This window comes from Diplotaxodon limnothrissa, linkage group LG3 (assembly GCF_057381915.1).
Source record: "Diplotaxodon limnothrissa isolate DT_005_m linkage group LG3, D_limnothrissa_male_GT1.1, whole genome shotgun sequence".
Lineage (NCBI taxonomy): Eukaryota > Metazoa > Chordata > Actinopteri > Cichliformes > Cichlidae > Diplotaxodon > Diplotaxodon limnothrissa.
This window is the reverse complement of record NC_140598.1, coordinates 48718496-48740123: the sequence shown is the minus strand read 5'-3', so window position 1 is coordinate 48740123 and position 21628 is coordinate 48718496. Positions and strand designations below refer to the sequence as shown.

The 21628-nt window shown below is 42.4% G+C and overlaps 2 protein-coding genes across 2 annotated transcripts; one reads left to right on the top strand and one right to left on the bottom strand.

Moving 5' to 3' along the window:
* Positions 1-220: 220 nt before the first annotated feature.
* On the bottom strand, positions 221-11114 carry LOC146636280 (uncharacterized). Its single transcript, XM_085349506.1, has 8 exons — positions 10943-11114; positions 10717-10829; positions 8617-9964; positions 1345-1479; positions 1092-1154; positions 811-987; positions 551-733; positions 221-444 (listed from the first exon to the last, which is right to left on the bottom strand). Exons 1-8 carry the CDS (start codon positions 11112-11114, stop codon positions 221-223), a joined length of 2415 nt encoding a protein of 804 aa, XP_085205632.1.
* An 8398-nt stretch (positions 11115-19512) lies between these two features.
* LOC146636279 (C-X-C motif chemokine 11-1-like) lies at positions 19513-20443 on the top strand. The gene is made up of 4 exons (XM_085350766.1): positions 19513-19579; positions 19738-19843; positions 19949-20023; positions 20371-20443. Exons 1-4 carry the CDS (start codon positions 19513-19515, stop codon positions 20441-20443), a joined length of 321 nt encoding a protein of 106 aa, XP_085206892.1.
* The last annotated feature ends 1185 nt before the right edge of the window (positions 20444-21628 follow it).

The following is a 21628-nucleotide window of genomic DNA, read 5'->3' as shown; positions in this document are numbered from 1 at the left end:
TTTCTGTCTGGCTTCCTGTATTTATTAATATGCTTGTATAGTTCTACACTAACTTCCTGTTTTTCAGTCTGGTTGAGCACTTAGTTTATGAGTCAAAAGTGGCCTTGCTTTACAAACCTTCATTATTAAAGTACAATATAATAATAATAAACAATATAATAAGAAAATAAGCACTAAGGATATATTAATTACATGACACTGTCCAACAACCCAGAGAAGCCTACATTAAAAAACAGTTCCAAGAATAACTTTTCTCCTCCTGCTGGGTTTGTGTTGACTGCAGGGGTTGATACACACTCCCGAGCATTGCAATGGCATCATCAACATTTTTTCTGCACAGACCTACAATCAAGAAAGCAGACTGCTGGGCAGTAGAGCTGATATGAGGGATCCTTGGGTCGTTCATTACTTGAATATTAAAGCATTGCAGGGCATAAGCTGACACTGTAAAGTGGTTAAAACAACAGTAAGTAAGCTTTAAATAAAATCAACAAGTCTCTGATCAAAAAAGGACAGTGGTATTATCAAAGAAAAGTTGACTTTGCATTACCTGAGTTGATCACAGCAAAGGGAAAGATCTGCATTGCTTTCTTTTTAAATGCCAGGAACACAGTGAGCTTGTTTAGTACGAGGCGAATGTTGGTGAGACGCTGGAGAGGATGGGACGAGGCAGCAGTCTTAACCCCTTGGAGGATGGCATGTGCCACAGAATCGGGGTCCAATCCACCAGATCCTGGACAACCATTCAAACAAAAGTCCATAAATAGCTTTGATGTTTCATGCATTTTTAATGACTCCCAGACTACTCACCAGCACAGATGGCAGGAACAGCCAAAGACTTGTAATCAGAAGACTCACAAAGTTGAATGATGCGACGAAGCAGCTGCTCGATGGCAACTGTATCTTTTTCTCCACACACGTGTAAAATGGCTTTACAAGGGAACATGCCAGGCTGGGTTTCCAAAATCTCTCCACTGTTCACATTTCCTGCATGGATGCGATAAAGACAACATGAGATGATACGAATTGTTAGAAATGATTTACGATGTAAATATAAATTTGGAAATATTTCTCAGAATCATTCTTCTCACTGTTTATTAGTGTAGCCTCAACCTGAGGCCCAGCCTTTCTTAAGATGTCTTTGCACACTCCATCTGTACATAAATAATAATAATAATAATAATAATAACCATCACTGAAATTGTTGTAATGCAAATGGACTGTAAAGGCCAGTCAGTGCTCCTACAATATCCTCTTTAATACACAGTGGGTCCTGTCTAATTTATGTTGCTTGGATGGTGTTCAGCAATGAGTAACTTTTGTTTACTCATGACAGTGCTTTACCTGTCTGAAAGTCTTTGAAGTCCGTTGTGTTCACCACAGCATCTGTAGTCTCATTAGTGATGTCACCAAACACCACTTGTAGTTTAACTCTGCCTTTCAGAGTTATGGTGATGTCAGCAAGGTCACTCGTGGGCGCTGAGAGGAAGAAGAGCAGATTAAGTTTAATATTTTCCTCATGTTGTTGCTGTATTGTTATCTTTAGTACAAATTTGATGTAGTTCCAGTACTTTTCTGCTGCCCTCAGGTGAATGTATGGCTATTCACCCTATGCAGCGAGCTTAACATAAGAGGAGATGGTTCCAGGAACGACAGGACACATCGCTTTGTCTTTGTGTCTTTAACTGAAGACCGTTTTTTCCTCTTTTAATTTGTAAGACTGTGAACATACAGTAAAATAATACGTAGCATCAGTATCAACATATTTTGTAAACAAAACAGAAGTTAGCAACATAGCTTTCCTTATGCTTTACATTCACCATTAACATCTTTCCTTATACGTTCAAATAACCTTTTAAGTAACATGAAAGTAACAATCTTACAGAAAATGAAGTTAGACATTGCTTACTTACAGATTATGGCTCAACAAACTCCCCAACGATGTAAACTGGGCTTAAAGTTGTGCAGCTTGTTTTCTGCTCCATGCATTTTCTCACACTGCCCGCGTGAACTTTGCCTGCTGCTTACAACACATCACCAAAGGGGGCAGTGTAGCGCACACCAAACAACCAAAGAAGAAGCCACAAACTGAAGGGGTAATACTGCCCACTATTGGGAAACCTGAGAAATGCGCCAGCCAAAGAAACCCAACAAAGTAACAACCGAGGGGCAGAATACTCCCCGCCTGACATCCATGGAATGTCACCCTCAACTAACATGTAAAAGGCAAGTGACATACAATGAAACAAAGTTTCTGCTTCTAAGTACAATCCTTAGACACCAATAGCACAACCTCACTTATAGGCCTTATGTAGCACTTGTTTTCACCCTTGCGGAAAATCCTCACCTCTATCTTCCTTACAAGCCCATCCTCACTGGGAAAGGTTTTGGTGATAAGTCCAAGTGGCCAGTTGTTCCTATGTTCGAGTGTCTCTCTTAAAAGAACAACATCTCCTGTTTGTAGGTTAGGCTTTACTGTTTTCCATTTGCGGCGGTCCTGAAGTCCTGAGATGTATTCTTTTTTCCATCGTCTCCAGAAGACATCAGCGAGATATTGTACGCGCCTCCATTGAGCTTTGAACAGATCACTGTTTCCAAACTGACCTGGTGGGATTGGTGGGGTCGTAACCTTTTGCGTGAGCAGCATGGCTGGGGTAAGGATGACTGGGTTATCTGGATCTGCAGAAACTGCTGTTAACGGACGAGCATTCACCATTGCAGTGACTTCAGCCATTAAGGTCACTAGTATTTCATGGGTAAGCTTTGCATTCCTGTGTTCTAGGAGCATTGCATCAAGGATTTTGCGTGTGACCCCAATCATTCGCTCCCAGGAGCCAGCCATATGCGACGCATGTGGGGGGTTGAATAGCCATTTGCAGCCAGAGTCTTCAAGAAAGCTGTTTAGTTTGCTGTTGTAGCAGCCCTGTTTGTCTATTTGCAGCTCTTTGCAGGCACCCACAAAATTTGTCCCACAATCGGACCTAAGAAGTTTGACTGCACCTCTGATGGCAAAAAAACGACGCAGGGCATTGATGAATGATGACGTGTCCATTGATTCTATAACTTCAATGTGAATGGCCCGTGTACTCATGCACGTAAATATGACTGCCCATCGCTTTGCATCCGCTTGCCCACCACGCGTTTTTCTGACGGTGACAGACCAGGGCCCGAACACATCAAGCCCTACATGTGTGAACGGGGGGTCAGTGGACAGCCTATCCTCTGGTAGCTCAGCCATAATCTGTTCCTGCTGTCTGCCTCTTAGTTTTCGACATGTCACGCAGCTGAATATCATTTTGCTTATTGCTCTTTTTCCTCCCACGATCCAAAAGCCTGCAGCTCTGACTGCTCCTTCAGTAAAATGTCTGCCCTGATGGCATACTTTCACATGGAAGTGTCTTATAATGAGCTGGGCAAGGTGGTGTTTGGCAGGCATGAGGATCGGATTTGTTTCATCTGAAGTCAACTGTGCTCGTCTTAGTCTCCCACCCACTCTGAGGATTCCATTTGTGTCAAGAAATGGGTTCAGTTTGCTAAGTGGGCTTGAACTTTTGAGGGGCATACTCTTTTCAAGCTGTCTTATGTCTTCTGCATAGACTTCTCTTTGGACAGTGCGAATGATAATGATCTTAGCTTGATCGAGCTGCTTTTCAGTTAAATGCTCACTACAGCTGTGCCAGCCCTGACAGGCGCCTTCTATGTTCTGCTTAAAGGACTGAACAATGTGTCGGAGTCTAGATATAGCCTTCAGTAGTACATTCCAACTAGAAAACCTTTCGAATCTGGCACCACTGAGAACATCCTTTGCAAGAGTGGTAACACAAGTAGTTACCTCATGACGCAGTTCGTTGTCAGTCTCTGGGTCTACAAGATCAAATGACTCTGCCTGAGACTGACCTGTTTCTGACTTGGTAAGAAAAGCGGGTCCACTGAGCCATGTGGAGGTAGAAAGGTGCTCAGCAGGTAATGCGCGCGTGGCATGATCAGCAGGATTTAAGTGAGTGGGCACATAATGCCACTGGTGAGCTTGTGTGGATCGCCTGATGCGTTCCACTCTGTTGTGCACATAGATGTAAAAACGCCTCTTTGTGTTGAAGATGTAACCAAGGACTACTTTGGAGTCTGAATAGAAGCTCACCTGATCAACTGCGATGTCCAGCTCGTCCACGACCAACTCTGCCACCTCGACAGCCAGGACCGCTGCACAGAGCTCAAGTCTGGGTATGGTGATGTCTGGTCTTGGGGCAAGCCGTGCCTTGCCGAGAAGGAAGCCCACTTCATTATGACCATCTCTGTCTGTGAGCTTAAGGAAGGCAACAGCGGCCACTGCCTTGGTAGAGGCATCGCAGAAAACATGGATTTCCTTAGTTACTGCTGCAGAGAGTGGTATTGAGGTGAACATTCTGGGAATCTCAAGTTGTTGTAGATGTTTGAGAGAGTGTTTCCACTGTTGCCACTGTTGTAATTTGTCTTTAGGGAGTTCAGTGTCCCATTCACGAATGTCAGTGGAAATGTCTCTGAGTATGACCCTGCCCTCTACAATGACAGGGACAGCAAAGCCGAGTGGGTCGTACACACTATTAACGACTGACAATACTCCACGCTTGGTAAAGGGCTTCTCATTGACGGTTATCTGGAACCTGAACAAGTCTGTAGACAGGTCCCAGCCCAAGCCCAAGCTTCGCTGCATGGGTGTCTGCCCAAGGTCAAGGCCCTGCATGTCAGCTGCAAGGTCCTCACTTGGAAAAGCGTTTGTGATGGTAGGACAGTTGGATGAGATTTTATGCAGGCGTATGTTACACTGAGCCAGCATCTTCTGAGCCCCACAGAGAATGTTGATGGCCTCATCAGTGGAAGGAAATGATTTTAGTCCATCATCCACATAAAAGTGGCGTTCAATGAACTCTCTTACATCATTGCCGTGTTCTTTTTCTCCCTCCATTGCTGTTCGTTTCAGTCCGTAAATGGCCACTGATGGGGAGGGGCAGTTCCCAAACACGTGGACTCTCATCCTGAATTCCTGTACTTCTCCATCCAGATCATGGTTTTTGAACCACAAGAAGCGAAGGTAGTTGCGGTGGTCTTCTCTGACAACAAAATTGTAAAACATTTGCTCCACGTCGGCCATGACTGCATATGGGTCGGACCTGAAACGCATCAGAACTCCCACAAGAGTATTATTGAGATCTGGCCCTTTTAGTAGCACATCATTGAGAGAAACATTGTTGTATTGCGCACTTGAATCAAAAACCACCCTAATTTTTCCTGGCTTCTGAGGGTGATAAATGCCAAAACTAGGGAGATACCAGCATTCTTGTTCTGGAGCTAAAGCTGGAGCTGGTTCAGCGTGGCCCTTACTGAAAGTTTTGTCTAAAAACTCAACGTAATGTTCTTTCATTTCAGGTTTCTTTTTCAGTGTTTTGCGGAGCGTCATTAAGCGACTGAGGGCTTGGTCCCTATTGTTGGGTAAACGCTGTCTGGGGGAGCGGAATGGGAGTGGAGCTACCCAATTGTTCGCCTCATCTTTAGTAAAGTCTCTGTGCATAATTTCCAGGAATAATGCATCTTCTACTGACAGAGCCGTTTTGTCATCATCTGCTGTTTGCTGGAAAATGTGTCTGCCTACTTCTGCTTGTGTCTTCTCGAATTTAGGACAGCTTTCTGTGTATTTGTCTTTTATATAGATTTTGCTTGCACAGGGGCTAAGGAAGGTAGGGCGCCCGTTATTCAGAATGTCTGTCTTGAAAGAGTTTACTGTGGGTTTGTGGGCACCTGAGAGGCAGACATCGCCTACAACCACCCATCCCAGATCGAGGCGTTGGGCATAAGGTGCACTGTTTGGACCATTTACCTGACTGCGAACCTTGTGAGCTTGGATGATGTCCCGGCCCAAGAGGAGGAGAATGTCCGCGGCTGGGTCCAGAGGAGGGATCTGTGAAACGAGTGCGTGTAGATGAGGGTGAGCTGACACAGCCTCCTTGGTGGGTATCTCATCTCTATTATCTGGAATGTGATCACATTCTGTTAGTGTGGGCAGCACCATGGACACTTCCCCATTTACATCCTGAATAACGAAATTAGTTGCTCTGCGTCCTCCAGCCTCTGACAAACCTGCACATGTTTTCATGGTGTATGGGAGCATAGCGCTTTTTACATTAAACATGTCGAAGAAAGCAGACCTGGCTAAGGATGAGTTGCTTTGATCATCCAACATGGCGTACATCCTCCTTTTCTCTTCAGGATTTGTGCGGGGATACACGTCGACTAAACAAATCTTAGAGCACGATTTGCCTTTCAGAGCTGGGCCACACACCTCTGTGCAAGCAGTTGTGGTTACAGGGCTTGAAGGATCAGACTCCCCGCCGTGGCTTTGAGGCAGGAGGTTAGAGTCCTTGGTTGTCCACAGAGGTGGACCAGCATGCATAGCAGACACATGAGCGTCACTATTACATTCCGAGCATTGGATAATGGCTTTGCAATCGTTAGCTCGGTGACCTGTGGAAGAACAACACTTATAACAAATAGCATGTTCTTTGAGGATGCTTTTCCTTTCATCTAGTGTTTTTGACCTAAAACCCCTGCATTTGGCAAGTGAATGGGGCTTGTGGTGAATAGGACATTGTCTGTCTGGGTTGAGAACTGACGTTCGAGTTGTGACATTTGTTTGACTAATATCTGTTCTGTTCACTGCAACCGCACCTCTGTATTTAGTTGGTTTCAACAATGGCTTATCAGGTTTTGGAGCTACTATGTTTGGACTTTGTAACATAAAGCTAGGATCTGTTTTCATTTCTGCATAATCATTTATAAACTGAACAAAATATGAGAAAGGTGGGTAAACTGCACCGTTGTCCCTTTTGTATTTTGTCCCCTGTTTCACCCAGGACTCCTGGAGTCCGTAGGGGAGCTTTTCCACTATCGGGTTTATCCCCCTTGGGGTGTCCAGAAAGCTAAGGCCGGGTAGATAATTTTCACTTTGTGCATACTCTAACTCCAACAGGAGATCTGCAAGCTCCTGCAATAAGTGAGTGTCCTTATTAGATATTTTTGGAAAAGACTGTAAGCGTTGGAAAAGTGACGCTTCGACTACCTCTGGAGAACCAAAACTTTTGTCCAGGCGTTGCCACAAACGTTGAAGACCTGCGTGTGGGTTGTTCACATGGACCGCCCTGATCCTCAGCGCATGTTGTAGTGACTCCCCGCTGAGCCACTTCGTGAGAAGGTCAAGCTCTTCGCTGAACTTGAGGTTGAGGCCTTCTATGGCGTTGCGGAAAATGGACTTCCAGGACAAGTAAGACTCAGGACGGTTGTCAAAAACCTTGAATCCCGCTGTCAGCAGATCACGGCGTGCTAGATAGGCTGTGAGATCTGAGAGTTCAGTCTTTGGAGGCAATGAAGATTTAGGCTCGGTTGAAATGTCAGTTTTTCTGTTTATAGGAGGGGACTTTGGTTGCTTCTGATTTACAAAGTCAGTGAGATGTTCACCTGGAGAGGAGGCAACTGGTGGTTGACTCTGTCGTAGATGCTGAGCGTCGTTATTACCAACCAGTTGTCCTGTATCAGGCTTTCCGTCTTCATTAACTACCAAGCTGCGGTTAGCGAAGTGAGCGTTCACATAATCTTGAGCGCGTCTGATGGAAGGAGGTGTTTTAGAGGAGACTCCTTGTTCTGTGAGGTCAACGGCGTCATGCTCCTCATCGGCTGCCGCTTCCAGGACATGAGCTGCGGCGAGCGCTGCTTCAGCCTCACCCTCCTTCTTTAGAGCGTTTAGTGTTGCCTCGATGCGTGCCTTCTCAACCTCCATGTCGATCTGGCGTTTGGCGTACTGTGCTCTAGTGCGGGCGGCTTCTGCTTCTGCTCTGGCTCGGGCTGCAGCTTGACTGGTGGATGAACGACGTGAAGAGCGTGAAGAGCGTGAGTGGCACTCTGACCGGACCACCATCTGGGAGAGAGGCGGTGACGCCTCAGGCTGAGACATCTTGGGTGCTTGATAGGTAGATAATCTTCTTACTCTGCTGCCCTCAGGTGAATGTATGGCTATTCACCCTATGCAGCGAGCTTAACATAAGAGGAGATGGTTCCAGGAACGACAGGACACATCGCTTTGTCTTTGTGTCTTTAACTGAAGACCGTTTTTTCCTCTTTTAATTTGTAAGACTGTGAACATACAGTAAAATAATACGTAGCATCAGTATCAACATATTTTGTAAACAAAACAGAAGTTAGCAACATAGCTTTCCTTATGCTTTACATTCACCATTAACATCTTTCCTTATACGTTCAAATAACCTTTTAAGTAACATGAAAGTAACAATCTTACAGAAAATGAAGTTAGACATTGCTTACTTACAGATTATGGCTCAACAAACTCCCCAACGATGTAAACTGGGCTTAAAGTTGTGCAGCTTGTTTTCTGCTCCATGCATTTTCTCACACTGCCCGCGTGAACTTTGCCTGCTGCTTACAACACATCACCAAAGGGGGCAGTGTAGCGCACACCAAACAACCAAAGAAGAAGCCACAAACTGAAGGGGTAATACTGCCCACTATTGGGAAACCTGAGAAATGCGCCAGCCAAAGAAACCCAACAAAGTAACAACCGAGGGGCAGAATAACTTTGAACATGTTGTTTTTCTCTGATGAGGACCTGACAGGATCTCTCCACCAGTTCTGTGTTTTGTCTCCCATCTCCCTGGAAGTACCACTGCACCGCCGGTTCATTTAACACCACTGTATCAGTTGACAGCTGCGCTAGACTCGTGGCTAAGTCTGTCTGAACTTTCTGAACCAGAGAACGAGGACCCTTCACGAGCACACAGGGATGTGGAACATGTGAGGCTTCCAAGGTCATATTAGATTGCTTCACACCGATCAGGCCTAATACTTTATCAAAGCAGTCAACCAGTTCAGGATGTGGCAGTTTCATTTCTTCAGTCGTAACCTTATTTATCTGGAAGTCACGAAGGACCTCACTGAGCTTTTTAACACCTTCACTGTAGCCCACCAGTCGTACTTTGGTCATTGCAGTTCCTCTGGCTCCTGGAATGAAGCTCACATCCACTCTGAGCTCACTAATGTTTGCTTCTTTCTTCGCTTTCATCAGGATTTCCTTCACTCTGTCTAAATCTGGAGGTACTGCTGCAGCTCCCTGCAGCTCTATAATGTCCGATTTAAGGTCTCTCATCACTGCTGCCTCGGCCTCATTCAGAGCATCAGAGGACAAACTGGACAGAACCAGATCTGAACCCACCTCAAAGAAAACAGGGTTTCTGAGGCTCTGCTGGAAACGAGCTTGGTATTTGGAGATGGCTCCACTGGTTTTGATGAAGATTAGCAGAGCTGTGGGGAACTTGACTCTTTTTTCCTTTATGTTCTTAATCAGTTCAACCAGTTTTGCAGCTCCTGACTGCACCTCTTTGTCAGGGCCCTCCAAAGTGATTGTGGCACTACCTCTGACGACTTTAACATCTGGATAGTTAGCGAACATTTCTCGATTGAACTCTTCTTCTACGAGCTTGAACAATTTCTCTACAAGTGGCAGCTCTTTTATGGTGGGTAGGCTTTTTTCCAGAATTGCAATCTTCTCCTTCACAACATCAACCTCTCCTACAACCACAGCATAGCCACTCTCTGTGTAAACTTTGATATCATCTGTCTTAAAGGCCGAGTCCTGCAGTACCATTTTCACTTGTTTTGGTTTGACCACATGATAGCAGAGGTAGGTGTCGATGAGACTGGTGAAGACCCAAGCCAGCTGTTGCTCCACTTTCTCTGCAGAGCATCCTCCTGGCCCTTTCCTCATGTCCTCTCTAACTACAGCCTTCTCCTCCTCAAAATTAAACTCCACCGTGCAGCCGACTGAAGATAGCTGCTTTTCCAGAATTTTGAATGCTTTGAGGTTGTCTCTCAGGTAATAAAGCAGGAAAATATCCAAGGAGAAAGTCTTCTGAAGACCTTTAGCTGTCTACAAAAGAAAAATAATTTTAGACAAATAGAAACAGTACAGCTCCAGCCCCCACCCCCAACAGCACTGATACAGTTAAGCTGAAGAGAATAGATGTATGGATCAGTGGATAAACCGTTTTAAGTAACAATAGGCATGCATATCTAATTAAAGTGCCTCATGCCTGAGTAACTCATAGAGCATTCAAAACGCAGGTGTTCAAAACTGGTTTGGCTGGTCAGACGGTGACTTTGTTTGCTTTGGTTTGTATGTTTTGCCATTATTCAAACAGCAGAAGGTTACTGAGCTCAGAGTTAAACAATAGCTGCTTATAAAGTGAATTTAAACTTATGACATTTTTGACTGCATAGGAAAGCAATGCTTGACTTCTGTTGCCTCCCAAATAAGAGTACACTCACACACACACACACACACACACACACACACACACACACACACACTGAATAAATGCAGTGTAAATGTTACAACTGTTGCATATAAGTATTAGGTTAATATGAGGTAAAACAGTAACCAAGACTTACACATTTAGTTCTCTACAATTATTTTGGTCATTGTATTTTGTTGTCCTCTTGACAAATAAGCAAACTGAATGTGTGGCGCACTGTTAGTACCCTACTCACTTGGCAGCCCCTATGCAAATGTAGTATTGCAAAAGAAAACCAGTGTTGTTGTTTTTTTTTTTATGGTTGGGGTTTGTCAAACACCTGTCATTATTATTATGAAAGTAAAAGCAGTAATAAGTGTAACCGCACCTGTGGGAGATTTGCAGATCCGTGGCTGGGACTAGATTCACTCAATGTTATATTTAAATCTCGACCATTAAAATTGATGGTGTGTGTGTTTCTTCTCAAAACATGCTCTTGATCTAAAGTATATCAGAAAAACAAAGTTCAGCTGTTATGGGAATGCACATATCTAAACTGTAAATTTGGGCTCTAATCTACTTGTAATGCATTTGAACCCAGCAGGGCTTCTTACCTTCTTTTTCCTTAAAACAGATCCGGTAGGTTTTATCTCCGACCTTTTCTATCATCCCACAGTCACCTCCCCCAGAATGTCTTTTTTTCTGAAAGTATCTCCTGATCTTCTCCTTCTCACTGTCTGTGAGCTCCTCAGCTTCAAAGAACACTGGGTGCAGACATTCATCCATTTTGCTTCAAATCCTGATCTGGAGAAGCTTTCAATGTCTTTCAAACTAGCTCCACAGTGAAAAGTGCTCTCACCTTTGATTTGCATTTGCACTTCACCATACCAACAAAGGGTGTTTTTCATTATGAACACACCCAGTGTGATCGCTGACAGCTGATCCGCTCTAACTGGGACATTTCCTGTAAAGGTGTATTTATAGATCAGAACTATTAAGGGAACACTCCTGAGCTTGAAATATTTAAGTTGGAAATCTTTACTGACTTACTCTCGGTGATTTGTTGAGAACAAAAATGATCCAACTCTAATCCAAACACACATCAGTGGAAACAAAAAGCATGAAGCGTTTGAGTGTTGAATTAAAAAATGTTTCTTTAATATTTTGTCAGTATAGCATAAGATTATTTATTTGACCTGTATGAAAAGCTACACTTTGCACTTTATCTTTGGTGAAGTTTTTATTAATGTTACAGCACATGATAGAGGTCATGACAGAGGCAAAGAAAGTGAAAATGATCCATAACAAGTCTGACCAAGATACTGCTTCAGCACAGGTGTTCAACTTAAAATCATTTTATACAACAGGAAAAAAAACATTCTTACTAAATAAAAACTTCAAAAGCTGACATTACCGCTACAAACCAACAGATGTCCTACAGAGACAAAAAAAACTCTTTGTCCTTTCTTATGTTTTACTTTCATTTTCTGGAACACACCCCATGACATATGTTAACCTTTACGGGCATTTCAAAGTTTGTCTTCTTATCCATGCACATAAAATTCTGTTCATTTTGAAATGATACCGAAAACATAGTTGTGACCATCTTAATATGATGTTGATTATGATATATAATCTTTTTTTTTTCACCTGTAGTTATTTACTGACAGAGAAAAAAACACTCTGCTGATGCACAATGAGAACAATGAAGCCTTTAATCCACCAATGCAATGAACTCTACTGTGATTAATAGGCTTGTAAAACTTGTCTGTGTGATAATAAACAGAATGTATACAGTTATTTGCACAAATCATAAACATGTTGATTTTTTTATTTGTCACACAAATAGGTGATTTCATGTCTCCCAACTTGCCATGAAGTTTTAACGTTCGACTTAACAGAGTAAGCATGGTAGTGGTAGAAATTAGAGAGTGTTAATCTTACAATCTTCAGGTTTTACACACTTACATACACACACGCAGTTACTGTCCTTCTATTTAGAAAGGCAGAGGCGTCACGATGTGATTATTTTACGTGTAGTTGTTTTTTTTCCTGTGTAATATATTCAACATTGCTATCAATACATTTTTCAATCCCTCTGCAAAATGGATTCAAAAACATAAACAACTGTTGGATACTGTTTGTCCGTGATTTGTACAGGGGAGCAAATTGTGGCAGGATCAGCCTGATGTATCCCGCTGTAACTTTACTGTATAAAGAGCTAACATCTCCAAAATGTCAGGAGTAGTTAGTCATTACAACAAGTGTTTGTGAACTAAAAATAAAAGAATGTGGGATACTGTTTGTCCGTGATTTGAAGAACCCAGCCCATGCTCCCGACGAAGGGAAACCAATTCTACAGGGGAGACCTACCTCGCACTTGTGCAGGTGAAGCCAAAGGGAAGATATGCTTCACCATATTTTCTAGTCTTTGGCTCAGCAATGCTTCATCTCCTGATTTGTGTTTGTGGAGGCGCCCCGTTCTAGCAGTGTCCAAGCTTTGGGTTTTTTTTGTTTTGTTTTTTCCTTTTCATACCGTGGCCCCCGTGCAATGGCTCTGCGCCCCCCCCCCCCCCCCCCCCCCCTCCAGGGGGCGGGCCCCACACTTTGGGAAGGTCTGGACTATGCTATGTGAGTGTCTCAAAATTATAGCAGTAACCAATGTGAGCATACAGTGGGGCAAAAAAGTATTTAGTCAGCCACCGATTGTGCAAGTTCCCCCACCTAAAATGATGACAGAGGTCAGTAATTTGCACCAGAGGTACACTTCAACTGTGAGAGACAGAATGTGAAAAAAAATCCATGAATCCACATGGTAGGATTTGTAAAGAATTTATTCGTAAATCAGGGTGGAAAATAAGTATTTGGTCAATAACAAAAATACAACTCAATACTTTGTAACATAACCTTTGTTGGCAATACCAGAGGTCAAACGTTTACTATAGGTCTTTACCAGGTTTGCACACACAGTAGCTGGTATTTTGGCCCATTCCTCCATGCAGATCTTCTCGAGAGCAGTGATGTTTTGGGGCTGTCGCCGAGCAACACCGACTTTCAACTCCCGCCACAGATTTTCTATGGGGTTGAGGTCTGGAGACTGGCTAGGCCACTCCAGGACTTTCAAATGCTTCTTACGGAGCCACTCCTTTGTTGCCCGGGCGGTGTGTTTTGGATCATTGTCATGTTGGAAGACCCAGCCTCGTTTCATCTTCAAAGTTCTCACTGATGGAAGGAGGTTTTGGCTCAAAATCTCACGATACATGGCCCCATTCATTCTGTCCTTAACACGGATCAGTCGTCCTGTCCCCTTGGCAGAAAAACAGCCCCATAGCATGATGTTTCCATCCCCATGCTTCACAGTAGGTATGGTGTTCTTGGGATGCAACTCAGTATTCTTCTTCCTCCAAACACGACGAGTTGAGTTTATACCAAAAAGTTCTACTTTGGTTTCATCTGACCACATGACATTCTCCCAATCCTCTGCTGTATCATCCATGTGCTCTCTGGCAAACTTCAGACGGGCCTGGACATGCACTGGCTTCAGCAGCGGAACACGTCTGGCACTGCGGGATTTGATTCCCTGCCGTTGTAGTGTGTTACTGATGGTGACCTTTGTTACTTTGGTCCCAGCTCTCTGCAGGTCATTCACCAGGTCCCCCCGTGTGGTTCTGGGATCTTTGCTCACCGTTCTCATGATCATTTTGACCCCACGGGATGAGATCTTGCGTGGAGCCCCAGATCGTGGGAGATTATCAGTGGTCTTGTATGTCTTCCATTTTCTGATGATTGCTCCCACAGTTGATTTTTTCACACCAAGCTGCTTGCCTATTGTAGATTCACTCTTCCCAGTCTGGTGCAGGTCTACAACACTTTTCCTGGTGTCCTTCGAAAGCTCTTTGGTCTTGGCCATGGCGGAGTTTGGAGTCTGACTGTTTGAGGCTGTGGACAGGTGTCTTTTATACAGATGATGAGTTCAAACAGGTGCCATTCATACAGGTAACGAGTGGGGGACAGAAAAGCGTCTTACAGAAGACGTTACAGGTCTGTGAGAGCCAGAGATTTTCCATGTTTGAGGTGACCAAATACTTATTTTCCACCCTGATTTACGAATAAATTCTTTACAAATCCTACCATGTGAATTCATGGATTTTTTTTTTCACATTCTGTCTCTCACAGTTGAAGTGTACCTCTGGTGCAAATTACTGACCTCTGTCATCATTTTACAGTTTTTTCTGAATGCTTAAACCCTAACTGTGATTCCTGTAGCACAATCTCTAAAACTATTCAGACTTATAGCAAAACCACTCACTGAGTTTGCAAAACTAAAAGCACAAAAACTGCTTTGCACTCAGTTTGCAATTTTGTAACACACACTTTGCAAAACTGTAGGCACAATTCACTGCACAACACTCAATTACCAAATTTCCAACACACTCCTAGCAAAAGTATACACATGTATGGCTATCATTAACACTAATTTGCCAACTGTCTGGCACACTTTCACATGTGAAAACTTTTTTAGATAATTCGTTCACTTTGCAATCTGCCTAAGCACTATAATACAGGTAAGCTGTGTGTGCGGAGTACAATGGAGGGAGCAGAAAGAGTGAGAAGAAGAGGAGGCCGAGGAAGAGGACGTGGAGGTGAAGAAGTAGGATGAAGAGGACGACAAGGACAAGGAGGAGCAAGAGGAAAATGAGGAGGGGGGAGAGGAAAATGAGGAGGGGGGAGAGGAAGGGTAGGAAGAGTAAGAAATAGAATTACTGATGACATCAGAGCTACAATAGTGGACCATGTCATCAACCGTGGAATGACCCTGAGGGTAGCTGGCCAACGGGTCCAGCCTAACTCGAGCCGCTACACTGTAGCAAGCACCATAGGGACATCTTGAAATGAGAATCGGTTAGTACAGTCACTTCGCACAAAGATTTGTAGCACTGCCATATGCCAATGAGAAACACACCAATACCATTGATGTAAGAATACTGAAATTGTTACTTTACAGAATTGCTAGATGACCAGATGCTGGGGGCAGAGGAAGCATGTTCACTGCAGACCAAGTAACCCATATAGTCATTATGGCGATTGCAAATAATCCTATACTTGGAAATGAACACTTGTGTTTGTTTTGATGTGTTTGAATAAACACCAGTACTTGAAGTTTGGATCCCTCTATGCTTATGGATCTATGACAGAAGTATGAGCTCAAACTGACATAGCCTACCTTGTGCACAGAGAAAGCAAAAGCCAGATGTGTTTTGTATTCATACCATCAGTGTGCAGTTGGCGCATTGTGTGCTTAGTAGATGATGGCTTGTGTGTACTGTTTGATACGGAAACACCACTTTTACGAAGGTGTGAAGAGTTAGTCTAGCTGTGTTCGCTTTTGCAAGAGAACTACAATGTTTTGATTATTGGGTGACAGGTTTTCTTATTTGTGTGAAGAGTTTTGCAAAATTAGCCAATAGTTACAAAAAATGTGCTTAAGCAATCAGAAAAAACTGTAAGTGGGGGAACTTGCACAATCGGTGGCTGACTAAATACTTTTTTGCCCCACTGTATGGTGAATGTTGAGAATGAATGACAGTCATGATCATAAGTTTATTCTTCACTTCTTAAGCTGCTGGAGATTTCAGAAATGTAAAGTGTGTTTTGGTAATGCTACACTCAATTAGATGGATACTGGTTAAACATGTGCTTTCCCGTATGAAATTCCTTCTGTCCTAATCTCACCTCCTCTTCCTTGGAATCTACCAGAGGTTTCAACTTTCACTTCCTTTTTAGGGCCTTCCTTCAGAGTCAGCGTATTACATCAAGAATAAACTTTACATTTTAATGGCAAGGCAAGGCAACGCATTAAGCATCTACACAAAAGGGAGAGTGATGATGCATACACTGTTAGAAAGTCTGCAGATGTTTGCATCCACTTATTTTTAAAATAAAATGGGTGGATTTTTGTCTTCACTGGTTCACTGGTAACTGTTCAATAGAGTGTATAGTTGGTGGATGAATTACAAGTGGGAAATCTGTGAAAACAAAGAAGACGGCGTCTAAAGACAGCATCATGGAGCAGCCAGAAACTACCAACACTGTGGTACAGAGCATCTAGAGAAACCACAGCTGTCAAAAGACAACTATTACACTGGTCAGAGGGCCCGGTGGCGCCAGTGTCCGGCAGCCTTGCCTCTGTCAGTGCGCCCCAGGGCAGCTGTGGCTACAATGTAGCTTGCCATCGCCCGCCAGTGTGTGTGTGAATGGGTGAATGACTGAATGTAGTGTGAAGCGCTTTGGGGTCCTTAGGGACTAGAAAAGCGCTATACAAATGCAGGCCATTTACCATTATGTTTTATCATGCACAGTCTGCTCAAACATATTTATTGCAGGCAAGTTTAAACGACACTAGTAGGCACTCAAAGACAACAAATGGCTGCTGCAGTTTTTTCTCTTTTACTGTACACACACACACACACACACACACACACACACACACACACACACACACACACACACACACACACACACAAGACAAAAAAACAACCAAACCAAAGCTTATAGTCCAACCTAAAGATGAACGTGACTTTGTACAGCTTGATCACATGATGCTTCAGAGTCCAAACATGCTTCACTTTGTCTTACACTCTCTCTCTCTTTCATGCACATATGCGTTCATGATTATTCCTAGGAAATTTCAGCCTGTAAAAATGACAGGATTACAGCTCCAAAGAAAGAAAAAAACAGTATTTTTTTTGGATTGAAGGGCTTTGATATAAAAGCACTTGTTAACAAATGCAAGTGAGCCAAATTCATGTTCATCACATAAATGTGTAGACATAGCACAGGCAGACAGAGATGGACTATTTCCAATGTAGCTGCCTTTGTGTCTAAGTGCTGGAATTAAGTGTGGTGCAATATGACTGACCCACGTGAAAAATCTGGTATGGGAAAATAATCCCTGGAAATCTTCTTTATGTTCCTACAAGGATTTTAGGCTTGATACTAACAAAAGGAGAGTAGAAAAAGAAAAATATACAAGGCAAAAAGGGATCACCACTCTGAAGGTTGGGGCTTGTTTGGATCAGTCACAGGGAAGATATTTTTAGCTTAACTGTCATCCAAACAATGACTTTCTGGACAAGTTTGTTCAATTATAAAATATCTGAAAATATCATAAATTATATCAATGATCTAACTGAGAATGTTCACCAGTAGCATTATGCTTCATCAACATAGCACAAACTAAAACATTATTATTGTTTCAGCCTGAGATAGAGTGGTAAGACCAGAGAACCAGAGGAAACACAGCACAGCAAAGTATGAGTTAAAGATAATGTGTCTTTAGGTTGACATTAGTTATAACCCTCTGCACTTCAAGTATGCCGGTTACCGGAAAAACCTTTATCGTTGCAAATCACAGACAATCTTTATGGTTTACTTGGATTACTAAAGAGGAATGCAGTGTGGGGGTGACAGTCATGACAAAGCTCACTTTTCACTAGTAAGAAAGCAAGAAAGCGGTTACAGTTGCAACACTTGGTGTTGATCCAATTCTTAGTTTTATCTGAGCCACAATAGCAGTTCCAGAGTACTGCTGACTGAAAGCCAGCTGTGATGCAAGATATCTGTGAAAACTATATTCTAACTGAAAGCCAGCAGTATTTTCACCAGAATCTTTATTTGGATCCCACAATTCAGGTGTTAAAGAGGGTCACCGAATATGTGTTAATGATCAGACTGTACCATTCTGAGGCCATGCGATTCAACAAAGGCATCTGCATTAGAGCAGAGTCCATATAAAGACGGAGGGATGGAGCAGTCAACTTTGTGATTTTCCATAAAACTGCAAAAAGGTCATCAAAGTGTGTTTGGTGGACTCTCCTGTGCTAATGTGCCCTGACAAAAGCAGGATTTGAGAATGAGCTCTGGAGATTCAGCGGGAAACAAATCAGACAATGATGCCTTTGCTCTGGATGTCTGCATCACAGCCCAGTTACTCGTCTTTGTACGAGGAATAACAAAAGACTATGAAGGAACTGGCAGTAGTGCCAGTCAGTGATAGGGACTACAGTAGGAAGTGATTTGTTCTTGAAGGTAACTCCATGCTTAGCTAAGGCTTAACCTGCAATGGGATACACTGGCAGGTGTTACAACCTATGGGTGTCCAAATCTGACCAGGAAGAATGCCAGACTTCACAAAAGGCCCAGTTTCTTATGCGGCCCATTGGAAAAATTCATTGCTCACCATATGATTGGAGCCCCCTCACCCCCAAGAAAATATTATGTCAATATGTTTTAGAAAGAAATAATATTTAGATAAGGCATATTCCTCTGGGGACTCAGTACATCACATCCTTACAATGATGAAAGTGCGCACTCTGCTTATAAACATGCTGATTTCAAAAGGATAGAAACACAGTGCAGATTTACTGTGTTTATGCAAAGATACACAAGTACATCTCCAAAGAATGGATGAAAAAAATGCCTTTTTAGTAGAGTTCTAAGGAGGACATGTTATGCTCTAACGTTCCCTTTCTTTTTATTTACTGTAAATCTCAGGAAAAGACAAATGCTGTTTATCGTAAGGAGAACTGTAAGTAAACTTTGAGGAGAGTGCAACAGAAAGAGTAAAAGATTAGGCATCAGCGCTTCTGCTGTCCAAACTGTTGATATTAGACTGATCGTTGAGAGAGATTTCACTTCTCTGGAAGTAGCTCAGCAACATAGAAGTTCATTTATTCTCAAGACTCACACATTAGTGACTGGAGTTAGTTCAAACATGAAAAGAGAAGTCTGACGTCAGTTTCAGCGAATACAAGCGACACCTGAAGGCAGGCATGTCTCAACATAAAGAAGTCACAGACAAAGTCCTTACAATTAGGTGAATGTAGAAAGTTTAAATGCCAAAGAATTGCGACAGCAGGATTTACAGTGTGGGAGAACGCAAATCAAAAAAACAATTTTTTATTGCAGCCACTTCTTAGGAAGACATCCTTGGCCGGGGTCCACGTACCTGTGAGTGTATATAAGGAGGTTCAGAGATGATGAACCTCACAGCCCTGCACACTCAGGCAGCTCGAGAAGTGAAGGAGACGCACAGCAGCAGAGATCCTTCATATCTGAGAAGAACAAATCAGTTGAAGACTGAGCCTTCAGTAGATCCTCCACTCAATAATTTAAAAGCTTTAAGATGAAGACAAGTGTTGCCATCCAGTGCATCGTTCTCCTGGCCTGCATGGCCCTTTGCACTTCACATGGTAAGTGTGTTTCATCAGATTATGGAAAACTTTGTTGTATTTGTGCATCTTGAGAGAAGCTAAGTTATGCTAACAAATCAATTTAGATATATTTATGTTTAAGTAAAATATGAAACTGCAGCAGTTTAACCTTAATTATCACTTTCTACCTTTTCCAGTTATTCCAAGGTGCCGGTGTTTGAACACCAGTAAGTCTGTAAGAGGTCCCATCACTGAAGTTAAGGTGGATGAGCCTCGTCCATACTGCAACAGGAGAGAAGTCATGTAAGTACCCACAGTGACAGGAGCACATTATTAATAAGAGCTCAGTCATTAATAAGGATTGTTTATAAAGTGGTTTTAAATCAAAGCTTTCTTTACATGTTACAGAGTCACACTGAAGGATGGGAGTGAACGGTGTCTCGATCCTCAGTCTAAATTCACCATAATGCTGCTAGAAAAACTGTAAGTCACACAGATGTTTTTTTTCTTTCATTCGCTGTTATTCAGCTAAATGTGAGTTAAATGTTATAGAGGAAGTCAGTGAAGTTAAAACAGGAACATCAACTCACTTTGGAGCATCAGTGCGAGGCTCTGCACATCAGTGATTAAAAATCAGAATCAGCATACTTTATTAAACCCTAAGGAAATTGTGTGGGTTAGAGTTTCTCTTGTATGGTAACACAACACTGATGGTTTTACTGATGGTTGTAGAGCAGCAGTTTAAAGCTCAGGGTAAAAATGCATGACTTGATCTCTTCACTACCACTGGAGCTTCAAGGTCTCATCTCTGTGATACGTTGTCTTTGCAGGAATCAGATGAAAAATACGACCATCAGCCCTCAAACAACCACATCACCAGCCGCAGTGCCAGAATCATCATGATCCACTTTGCATGTTTAGCACTGGTACAACATGTGTCGATCAAGAAGGAGCAGCACAGCTCGGGTTCTCATCACAAAATATAAATGCAAAGTAGACAGTGACAGCTACAACTGACAGCAAGTTGTAAACAGATTTAATATCAGATGTAAAATATTTATTATCCAAGTTCTCAGTCATTTTTTTCCGGAGACAATCAGGGACGGGCGTTGGAAATCTTATCATTCAGCCTGTCTTCAGATTGAATTTCTGATTAATAAGCATTTTTTTTTTTTAAAGTATGTTTTTTGAGTTTTGTGTCAGACAGCAGTGCTCTTATTCAGTGCACATGCAGACGTGATGTGTGTGATAAATGTGAGCAGTGGTTATAGGTTAATGTGTAATTTATCTATTATTAAAGGGTTTGTAAACAATTAAAGAAGTGAACTTTTGTGGATACAGCATGTTTATGTACCATGTTTATTTTTAATGCTGAAAAGTTCCTCAAAATAAATAATAAATCTGGCGTTTGTTAAAAAAAATTACATCTTTTCACTTTATTATAACTAACAACTCACCAGTTTACCACCACTTAAGACACAGTCAGCAAAAAGAGAACAAAAACAAACAAAACAAAAGGAGAGGCCGAATCTAAATATCAATATGTTTGGCATTAAACCTGGTTTCACTTCAAACTATGAGCATCAACTGAAAGAAAAAAAGGTTCCAAGTCATTAAACTGCTTTGCTTTTATCTCTGAGCTGTGAAAGAGATTGATTCATGAGTGGTGATGTGTTACAGCATCGCTCACAGTAGATCAAGACAGCAGATTGGATGTAAGCATGTGTAAAAACACAGATATGCTTAAAAAGTAAAAAGTTTCTTTCTTCTGTAATTTGTACAAATTAGAGATCAAGATCAGCGTTATGTAGGACACTCACTTTCCATTTTATTAGGTACACCTCTCTAGTACTGAGCCCACTCTTGCTTTGGACTTCCTGTTTCCTTCATATCAGCTTGAAGCACTCTGGTCGTTTTCTGGCATCAGAACTCCCGCTCACTGGAAATTTTTTCTTTTTCTGCCCTTTCTCTGTAAACCACAGAGGTGGTTGTGTGGGAAGAAATCTGTAAATAAAAGTTTACAAAGAAGTCCCCTTTATAATTCCTGGACTGCAACTAAAAAGATGATAAACCTGAAATATCTAAATT